The 11,896-nt window shown below is 34.8% G+C and overlaps 1 protein-coding gene across 5 annotated transcripts in view; it reads left to right on the top strand.

Moving 5' to 3' along the window:
* Positions 1 to 666: 666 nt before the first annotated feature.
* Positions 667 to 11,896, top strand: part of LOC135201840 (failed axon connections homolog) — a 16,397-nt gene continuing 5,167 nt past the window's right edge. Inside the window, exons 1-2 of one of the 5 annotated variants that reach the window (XM_064231122.1) lie at positions 667 to 767; positions 11,310 to 11,604. In XM_064231122.1, the coding sequence (XP_064087192.1) occupies positions 11,447 to 11,604 (158 nt within the window). In that variant the 5' untranslated portion in view covers positions 667 to 767; positions 11,310 to 11,446. The other 4 variants (XM_064231124.1, XM_064231126.1, XM_064231123.1 and 1 more) reach the window with 4 other exon arrangements.

The following is an 11,896-nucleotide window of genomic DNA, read 5'->3' as shown; positions in this document are numbered from 1 at the left end:
ATAATAATAATAATAACGTCAACAGATACAATAGCATTTCTCGGTGAACACATTCAAGTCGGTTTTACTTCCGTTGGATTCAACGCTGGTCGATCGTTGCAAGAAGATTGGTTTTGAAGCAAGCGGGTTACCATGGAGACCAATGCCCAATTAATATGCTTACTTATTCAGCAATAGAACATTTATAGTAATTGCGACTGCATTCAAATGTAACCTCGACGTGGCTAAATAATTTTGTATCTAATATTATTTCACAATTTTCTCATTTTTTTTCCTTGTATTACGTAACATTCCGGATCAGTCACGCTAAAGCAAGTATGTAAGCTGATTTCTCTTTGAGTCTGAAGATAAAAGCTGATACGGTTTTACGGACAGCACAGACCAATCAACCTTCTACAGTATTCTTAGCGGTTGAAAATGATTAATGCAGGAGATGTCTTCATCTCTGTTACCTAGTATAAAAAGAAACTGGTATTTTTCAGGCAACAGGAAATAAAAAAAAAATAAAAAAAAAACATTTCCGGCAAGTATATTTTACACATGACTGCTTATGATTTATTAATGAAGATTTGTTTTAACTTCTGCAAAAGAAAAATGGAGAAGAAAAAAATCTACAGGCAACTGGTGCTCGGGAAGTGTCCACGTGATACAGAGCCGCTCTGATAAGCACAACCTCGCAGTGAGTAGTCACTGTTCAGTGCTGCTCCTACTCGTATATCTGTATTCGTACTTTTTAAAACTGGAATACTCTACTGCTCTGCCATACAGTGAATATTTTTATAAATAATGATCTTGTGCGATGTGAACAAGCAACCGTTAGCTAATGACAAGGAATTTCCAGAGTGAACAACTGTAGTCACGTGTGCAGCTCAGTTGGACTGTCCATTATAGTGATACCTCTCTAGTGGGTATCTTTAAAGTGAAAGCACTCTGTGTGAAGCTTAGTGTTGGAACATTAATATGGGGTTGAGAGGTGACGCAATTATAATTCATTAAGGGAAGGAAGTAACAACTGTAAAGCGATGTAATTCGTGGCCTCGTAAATGTTCAGGCATTTTACGATGACGGGTTGGTAAGTTAGACAGGTATAAGAATTGAGAGAATCAAAATGCATGCGTTGCCATACGTGATTGCAGCAATTTTAATAATCATTCAGGGGTACTTAAAACCGATCCTTTTTTTCTTACTGCAGTTAAAGGAAAGTACAAACTAAACGAAGACTACTTTTCACTGTAAACGTGTTTGAAGCGTTGGTGTATGTTATGAAACCATTGAATTGGTTATAAATCATTTGAAAAAGAGGATTGTTTCAATTTATATTATGTGTTATGCTTGATTGCTGTGGTATAAGGCGCCTTTGTCGAGCGGCTACCTTTGCCATGTTGTCCTTTCACTAAAATCATATTTTGATTGTTAGATGAATTGTTTTAACAGATATTTTTGTATTTTGAAACCTTCGAACTGGTTGTAAATCATTTTAAATAGGTTGTTACAGTAACTGACTTTCCTTTACTTTCTTTTATGTTTCCTATACTATATTTTACTTTAAATGTACTGTAAACAGCTTTCGATAAGGGTAAGTGGAGGCCGAAACTGTTGAGCTAAAAGGAATTTCAGCTTTTCTTTTCCCCTGTGAACTACAACCTTTATATATATATATATATATATATATATATATATATATATATATATATATATATATATATGTAAGTGTTTACATAATAAAAATATGGAATGTTAGTCCATATATATAAAAAGATTGCTTGCAGGAATGTGATCAGACTAGAGACGCTAAAGATGACGTATACAATAAGTATGTAGGCTAAGATAACATGCCGTCACCTGTGGTCATTCATTTGTTTTGAAACAGTCCAAGCTCCCTGCTTGAGACAACTACCCCGACCTATGATTCAAACGGCCTACGTGATCTGTAGCGTGTCTCATTTGATTGTGTGTTCGTATGAAACTATGTCATTTGTATGTATGTTCATATGTTCGAACTACTGTCTGCTCCTTCATAACTTGTAACAGAGATGGTAGACAAGGAGAACAGAGTTAGCTATCGTCATTAGAAGACCTGTACCTCTTTACCTAAGCTTTATCATGTAGAGGAATAGGATTAGCCATCATCATTGGCAGAAGCGATCAAGCTATCGTTATTAGAAGACTTGTACAATCATATCTGATCTTCACCATGTAAAACTTCAGAATAATACATATAGTTTTATATTTCGTGTTTTCTACAAGAACCTCCTCACCATGAGTTTAACACATCGTCGTAATAACAAACAAAGATAATACCGACTTCGTAAATGATCTACAAACCCCCAGACACTCCATTGAAGATGGAAGTGCAATACCAACCGACTTAGCGTAAGATTATCGCTAGTCTAACATTACCTCATAGGGCGCCTTATCATACAAGGCACAAGCCCTAATATTGGTGGCCAGCGTACCAGAAGAACTCTACAACGTCCTACGAAGAAAAACCAGAATAATAAATCATGTATCATAAGAAGTCAACGACGACGGAAGCAGCAGCAGATTCTTCAAGCAACATAGTATCATCGTTAGTGAGCGACTTCAGAAAACAACAAGAACTCTTTAACGACGACGAAAGCAAGAGATTCTTCAACCAACTTAGTATCATCGGTTAGTGAATAACTTCAGAAACAAAACCGACGTGTCCTTTTTCCTACGACAACGCAAGCTTCGTCTCTCATTAGAATCATTCAAGAAAACATCGTTAGTGAGCGTTTCCGGCACTCCAAGAAACAAAACCGAACGCGTCTGCAGCATCGGATCTTTCAAGGGCTCGAATCATCGAAACAACGCGCACGGGGGAAACTGAAGCCAAACCAGGTCATCCGCTAAATAGAGAAGGAGGACCAAGGCCGTGTGTCGTTATCGGAACACCGTGACTTCCCACAAAAGCAAGCTAAGTACAATTTTTTATTCATTTGGAGTAACTTTGAGTGTTTCCTTTGCAGGTCGAATTTCGTTATTCCTGTGGCTGAAGTTACGAGACATTCTTAATCTTATTTTTTTTTACAGAAATTATCTACATCATTGAGATATTGCTACTGCGAGTTTTTATCTTTGAGTGTCTGTTTCCAGAAGTTCTACTGAATATCATAATCATATACTATGTTAATTTTATCATTTTGGGTGATTATTAATCCCTTACGTAACAAATCATATTAAAACAGTGAATATGCGTTTACGCAGTGGACGTCTGTATTTATACAGATGCATGGATAGGGTCGTTAAGCACCGTAGTGATTAGAAAACACACAAAAACAAGTGGAACACCCGTACAAATCTAGATAAATTAGAGGTAACACTATTTGCGGGGTCATGATAATAAATGCTCCTTTGCAAAGTCCCGATCGCAGTTTTTTAGCCTTGAGTTTTTTGAGTTATATAAAATATCGAACCTCAATGACTCAACTTAACTTTTAAAATATGGCTGGATTGCAAGGAATAACATGTCTGTAAAAAACTTTCATCAGGCTAAATGCGCTGACCAGGATCCCTCACTATTCAAATTTTAGCAAAGAATGAAGTACAAACAGTTAATATTGAATGCAGTAGTGATAACTTGTCTTATTAGTAATCGCTCAGTTCCTAATAGTTCGTCATTCATTGCTTTATACGTAACCAGCAACATAATGCTAAAAACACACAATACGTTGCCGATGGTAATAAAGAGAAGGATCTTAATTATTACAAAAAAAAAAATAGAAACAGTAGCCCGTTCAGAATCAAACAAGCAAACTCGGTGACTGTGTCACCTAGTCAAGCGGTCAAGGTCAGTCAAAAACTGCCGAAGTGTTCAAAGCATAGCAAATTCCATACAATAAGCGACTCTAGCAGAGTGGGGAAAAGCGATGTTGGTTCATACATACCGATATCTTTTTGAATTAAAAAGGATTTTTCTATGAAACACACGACCGTATAAAGTAATCAGAGGCAGGTTTTCGTTTTTTTTTTAATACGTAAGTTATTATAAGTAGTGGTGGATAAAGCCCAACTGTACGCGCCGTAAAAATTAGAATATCTTGTTTTATTTCTTTAGTAAACGTAATATCCTGTATTTACGGACTCACTGTCTGTTGTTCGAACTTCCCTAATGAGAAGTCGGATAAGCGAGCGTTTACAGATACCTCTATAGTTATAAAAAACATTGATCTGTATCTAGTGTAATTGTAAGATTCATCTAGGGGTATACAAAATATTAACTTACATCCTGCAAAAATAAGGCGTGTTTATCAAAGGGAAATCCTATAAACCTTCAAACATATTAAAATCCGTTTGAACAAAAATGAGACAGTTAATCAAATAATAACTTATATAAAGGAACTATACATTTGTCTCATAAATCGTAACATTGTTCAAATGACCCAACAGAATTCTCCCACAACCGCAGTCGCACTTTGCACGCAAAATCTCGAGAAGCATGCACCCTCGAATGTCTTAGTGCGTGTAAAAAGACTTTGCTGGGAAATGAAATTTAATCCTTCCCGACACTCTGAAATATACGATTTCCGCGAACAAAGCCCTAAAAGTATACATATCGTGGATACGGAAGTTATAAATATCGCATTTTTTATTGTTGCTAATTTTTAATCACGCCCAACCAGGCGTGGATGAATCTCTCTGATAATCTATCTAAAGTAATATCCGTAAAGTCATTCAAGCAGAGGTGATTCAGCAGAATTTTTTTTTATCTTCTACCTGAATACCAGGAAGTTTCTCCACTAGCGAGTGATCTCTGGGAAAAACGGATGTAATTTAACACAAAACACGGTCTAAGGACAAACATAAAGCTATTTACGTAACCTTCGTATAGATTCTCAATGAAATTTCAAAATAGAGATAAATGACGAAGTTGAAAAATGTTAGTAATAGGAGCCATTAGGAAATCAAATAGCCCATATAATTTTCCCTCAAAACGTCATGCCATAAAAGATCGGACTTGGCGTATCTGCGTAGATTCTGTCGCTTAAACAAGGAAACGACTCCCGATAGTTTCCAGTGCCATGTACCGACGACATCTTATCTCTGTTAGGTTAGAATAAATTTTTTTTTTTTTTTTCACCAATTTGGACTTACTTAAAAGCTTTTACCAGATACCATTACCTAAGTGATTTTACCTCATATACCGTTTTCAGCACACTCAGGGGACATTATCAATTTTTTACGTATGCCTCCGGCTTACGTTGCGCCCCAATTACAATATAGTGTTTGGAGACTTTTAGGGGATAACCTACATGCCTATATGGTAATGATCTTTGTAATCTTTTCTAATACCTTGAAGTACATTCACATAAAGTAGAGCTAGTGCTACAGAGACAAAGACAAATAATCTCAGAGTAAAATATCTAAATGTGAGTTTTTTAAACCGAACATGTTTATCTAGGTTTTATGTGTCTGGTCAAGGTCTTAAAAGTAGTCCATGGTAAGGTGTCGGCTATTCATAACTTTCCGGTACTTATTAACGTAAAAGGGGGATACAGCACTTTTGCGCTGTAGTGGGTATTACAATCGTATGTAAATATGTAACTCTTCAATCATGACAGCTCCTTTAACAGATCTTACGAAGAAGAGCGTAGATTTATTATGGTCTGAAAAGCATCAACAGGCGTTCGATATCTTAAAAGCGGAAAATGCAGCTTACCTAACTTAAAAATCCCTGATTTAAATAAGGAATTTTTTTTTATTGCAACAGACGCCTCAGACCAAGGGGTAAGAGGGATACTACTTCAGTAATATGATAAACAGTTCTTCCCTATAGCTTTTTATTCACGTAAACTAAAGCCCTCTGAAAGTAAATATGCAGTAATAGGCAAGGAAGGGCTAGGTATTCTTTAACACTAGTACATTTTAAGTTCATAATCTATGGCTATCCTGATAAAGTCCTTACTGAACATGAGTCCTTTACCGAGTTTTTCAAAGGCTTTAATCACAGTCCAAAAGGAACTCGGTGACAAATGATCATTCAGGTTATTGGAGCCAAGATAAGATATCTACCTGGGAAAGGCAAATATCATAGCTGACGCATTATCCCGCAATCCCGCACCATACAGCAAAGAACCATTAATTGGACTAAAAGATATAGAAACATCCGTGCCGATTGTTAAAACCGTATCTAAACAAGAAAATTCCTTAACCCAAGAGATCGCGAGCATTGAATATCTGGGTCGGAGCGCAGAACTGTTACAAACTGAACAAAGCAAGTGTCAACAGTGATAAGCAAAACAATAAACACCAAACAATAAAACACTTCGAACGGAAACAAGGTCAGCAGCTAAGCAAAACCAATAAACACTTCGAACGGAAACAGGTCAGCGGCTAAGCAAACCAATAAACACTTCGAGCAGAAACCCTAAAGCAAAAGTATATTTATAGTATGTGTATCAGAATATGTAATCAAATGTAATGTTCTATGTAGGTCTGTGACGAGGAAAACCCGAAGAACACAGCAGAGGACTAACGACCAGGTAGTAGTAATAATCTCTCTCATACCAATCGTCATAAACTGGTTGCATTCCGTCATCCAGGGTTCCCTCCTATGTCACAGAAAGCCAAATCACTGTTTTACTGGCCTACAATGCTTACAGATATAAAAAGCACATATCTGATTGTAACACGTGTCATGAAAACAAGGGATACACTAAGACACCTGTCAGTTTAAGGGCCTATCCCGTGCCAAATCAATCCTTGAAAGAATATACGTAGAATTATTAACAAAGTTACGAGTCTGACAGAGCAAATAAACACTTCTTAGTGTTAATAGTTCCTTGACACTTATAGAATTAATAGCACTAAAAACAAACACCGCAATTGAGTGCGTTAGGAATATTTATGAGTGCTAATCAGTAAATATGGAATTCAACACATAATAATCTGTGACTCGGGTGGTGTAAATCAATAATAATCTCCTTAACACGTTGTGTGAATTCCTTTCCATTAAGAAAACCAATAATATATCACCCAGAGTCAATCGGTTTGGTAGAATACCGGATAATTAAATAGGAAGTGTCAATGTCTTACGAGTTACAACTCGTGATATTGGATCCGAACTGGATTATAGCGGTTCTCGCGGTTTTAAATACCTTTATCATTTATATCTTGTATCTATAGAATTGATGCCGCAAGTAGCCTTATACGGTACGCCGCTAGAACACTCTTCCACATATTCAAGCCAACCATTAATTTATCAAATATATATAAAAAAATATATAAATAAATAAATATAAAAAAATAAAATAATTATGGATACAAGTGGAGTCAATATAATACACTCCGTAAGAAGTCGGAAGGGTTACAAATTATAATAAAAAAGGAATCACGATAAAATCAATAAGCAAAACGTAACCATAGATAATTAAATATCCAAATATATATGCGTAAAGATTTGAACTCTAACTTAACGCTTTAGTAATGACAAATAAGCTAAAAGTTCCAAACACATATCAAAACCTACTGACATATTGTCTGTCCGGTGATTGTTATATTCGTAGTCAATGAAAAAAAAAAAAAAAAATTAAATAAATAAATCAAATAAATAAATAATAATAAAATAAAATAAATAAAATAAAATAAAAGAGATTTTAAAGTCAGGAAGTCTAGAAGTGAAAATGTTATCTATGAAATAATCCTATATGAATCTTATACAGGGCTAATATATATAGAATTTGTATGGAAACCTTTTTCATATAGTTTGAATAAGGAATATTTAATTTAACATAATTACAATTATGCAGTTTTCCAACATGAAACTAATATATTGTTCAATTTTGGTACTGTTTTTTTTCAGACATTCTTCTCATGTGGGTGCGAGGTTATTAAAAAACAAAAATTTATCCTAAAGTCGTATTTGTTACAGCAAATAACGTAACTCTTAGCTGGCTGAGAGCAATCTCCTGCCAAGTGACGACGTCATCATTGCCGTATCAGCATTTGTTCCTTTTAACCTCAATAATCTGCTTACACAGGCTTCATCTGTGTGTCGTCTCTGCTTGCAAAACAGATTGACTGGAGAAAGGAATGCTTAGCCCGAACTTCTCATGGGCAAGGCAGACGTTAGGTACAAGTGTCTATCGGTGTGCGCAATGCAACTTTAGCTAAGGAGTTGCAATCATTTTAAAATTAATAACAAAATAAGGAAATAGAATTTTTATAACATCAAAATGAATTAATTTTTTCTGAACCTCATAGACATTTAGAAGTATCACGATATGGATATGGAATATTTACTTGCAACATTAGCCTATTACAATTCAAGTAACACATTCATGGGAAAATGTCACATTTTTCTTGAAAAACCCAAAGTTTATTTAGAAATTAGTTACATAGTGGGTTTTTTTTTTCGTTGCATCTCCTACCTATTAATAAAGTTTTTAAAATTAACCTCAGAGGATGCGCACGAGAAAATTGAATATGAAACTTTTGTTAGGGCACATAGAATCATGATTAATCTTCTCTTTGACTCTTATGTTGCCTGGCAATCTTACAATTAGCTCCGTTTCACACTTCTTTGTCTAGTAACTTACTACCAGTAATATCGAATTTTCTTTGGGATTTGTATTGATATCTGTTTATTTGTTATAATTATGGATATTTTTACAGTCATCATAGACCTGGATAGGTTCACTCATTGTTAATGCCATGGATAAAAAAGTTTGTACAGCGGACTCTTTTGAATTCCAAAATATCAGCGAATTCATGTGGGTTAAGTCTGGTCTAAATGGCTCTCTTCCCTCCCCTGTATTTGGATGTCGTCTGAATTTACTTTGCCCTTGTGACAAGTATAATTTCACTTGCAGGCTGATTAATGGAACCTGGTTACAGTATCCTGCAGTACGAGAATTTCACATCGAAACTTCAAGAAATCGTTCGTCGCAGCGGACGACTACAGTCAAGTAACAACCGCCTACAATGTAAAAGGAATTTCATGGACTTCTTCGACCTAACACCGTATCTCGTCGTTAATCTCGTTTTAATGCGGAATGCTCCGGTGGCTGTGGAAATCGACTACAAATGGGACATACTTCCGACAATTACGACCCGAAGGATATTCAACTCTACTTTGCTGGCGGAGGACTCGTGCTGGGGATGTTTTTTTTATTCATCGCGAACGTAATCGTGTAGCTTAGGATGCAGAGAATAAGTATGAGCGCAAAAATAGAACGTTGGACCCGCCCAGGCAAATTTTCCCCTTTTGTTTTAACCCTGTGAAAATAGGCCGTTTCATTGGGTCATAGGTGGTTGTCTGGAACTGTGTAATGGACGAAAAGTTGTTCGAACGCTAGTTAATAGTTAAGTAGTATAACCTCGGTCATGTATCCTATATATAAAGTATCATATATATAAATGATCAAAATAACAGAATCGAAATATATCTTTGCGTGTACGCAATAGGAATCTCTTATATAAATGATCATAAATAACAGAATCTAAATATATCTTTGCGTGTACGCAATAGGAATCTATTTAAAGTGCACATATATTAATCATAATTATATGAATCCATATGCATATGTATAAACAAATCAGGTAGCCTATAAATCAATCTGTTACTTTTTATCTTACCAATATCTGCAGTTATATGAGTTAGTATATTGATTAATGTATCAGATATATAACATTTTGCATAAAAATCAACGAATCAATCAGCATAAACATTAATAATTTTATCAATTCATATATGAAATTTTTTATCAGTTAAAATATGATTTTTATCATGTTAATCTTCATTCTATGCAATTATCAGAGTACATTAGTATTTTCTGTAGCATATGTATCTTAATGAGATGAAGTGAAAAACTGTCATCATATATATCCGTGATCACTATTATTTACCAATATCATTGTTTTATATTTTATTACTTGAATCAATCATGTACACCATGAATTTTTATTTACTAACTATATATATATATATATATATATATATATATATATATATATATATATATATATATATATATATATATATATATATATTCACATAGTGTCTGTATCACACTCCTATAAGTCAAATGCAAGTCAAGTTTGAGTAATATTCAGTAGCTGGTTTTGGTAGCTGACCGAGCTAATGTAAGTGTTTACATAATAAAAATATGGAATGTTAGTCCATATATATAAAAGATTGCTTGCAGGAATGTGATCAGACTAGAGACGCTAAAGATGACGTATACAATAAGTATGTAGGCTAAGATAACATGCGTCACCTGTGGTCATTCATTTGTTTTGAAACAGTCCAAGCTCCCTGCTTGAGACAACTACCCGACCTATGATTCAAACGGCCTACGTGATCTGTAGCGTGTCTCATTTGATTGTGTGTTCGTATGAAACTATGTCAATTTGTATGTATGTTCATATGTTCGAATACTGTCTGCTCCTTCATAACTTGTAACAGAGATGGTAGACAAGGAGAACAGAGTTAGCTATCGTCATTAGAAGACCTGTACCTCTTTACCTAAGCTTTATCATGTAGAGGAATAGGATTAGCCATCATCATTGGCAGAAGCGATCAAGCTATCGTTATTAGAAGACTTGTACAATCATATCTGATCTTCACATGTAAAACTTCAGAATAATACATATAGTTTTATATTTCGTGTTTTCTACAAGAACCTCCTCACCATGAGTTAACACATCGTCGTAATAACAAACAAGATAATACCGACTCGTAAAATGATCTACAAACCCCCAGACACTCCATTGAAGATGGGAAGTGCAATACCAACCGACTTAGCGTAAGATTATCGCTAGTCTAACATTACCTCATAGGGTGCCTTATCATACAAGGCACAAGCCTAATTATATATATATATATATATATATATATATATATATATAGTATATATATATATATATATATATATATAGATATATATATTATATATATATATATATATATATATATATATACAGGGTGTCTCAAAAAAAATGTACTCACTCTTAGAATTATGAGAAAACCTTTATTTATGGACATAGAGCGAAATGAAATAGCATCGAATACATGAGACAAATGTGTTTGAAGAATCATGTTTGCGAATGTTCAAATTGATGACCATTATTCCAGACAACGCTGATAACGCGCACCAAGGATTCGCAAACGTCGCGAAACATGTCATTAGGAATATCACGAGTGAGTACATTTTTTTGAGACACCCTGTATATATATATATATATATATATATATATATATATATATATATATATATATATATATATATATATATTATAATCTTGTATTGCTTCGTACTGATAAATATTTGATAACAAAATCTTATCAGCATTTTAGGAACACAGTAAGACTTCCAAAACGACAATAATTTAAGAAGTCGACTCTAAATCCCCCCCTCCCCCAAATAAAAAATATTATTAAATAAATAAACAAAATTAAATTAAATTAAATAAAGGAAGTTGCACCATGGAAGTCGTAGCTCAAATAGTATCGAGTCAGTCCAGATGGAACATCTTCCGTGGAGTGAAATGGTTGTGGACCAAGAACAAACCTCTGACAGTTGGGGTGGTGGTTGTGGTTGCCGCTTTCAAGATCAGGGAAGTCATCAAACGTAGGCAGAAGAGGTGAGTTCAGTGGATACTACTTTTGGCAACAGGTGAATGTTAATTCGACCGCCGCACGAAGACATTGTATATTCATATACTTTTTGGTCTCAGTACAGAAAGGGGTTTGTATAAAGCAGTACTGGTGAGATCATTTGTGACATTAGCCTAGACATTGAAGCATTGTCCGTCTTTTGTCTAAATTTTTGCTTTTTTTTCCAACCCCAAAGGGCCTGCTGAGTTTCCGCCAGAACCTATGGTATGAACATAAAATCAGAACCGAAAGACGGAAAATTTCTCATTGACTGTTTAA

Source organism: Macrobrachium nipponense, chromosome 28, assembly GCF_015104395.2.
Source record: "Macrobrachium nipponense isolate FS-2020 chromosome 28, ASM1510439v2, whole genome shotgun sequence".
Taxonomy (NCBI): domain Eukaryota; kingdom Metazoa; phylum Arthropoda; class Malacostraca; order Decapoda; family Palaemonidae; genus Macrobrachium; species Macrobrachium nipponense.
The sequence above is the reverse complement of the archived record's forward strand: the minus strand, read 5'-3'. Positions and strand labels throughout refer to the sequence as shown.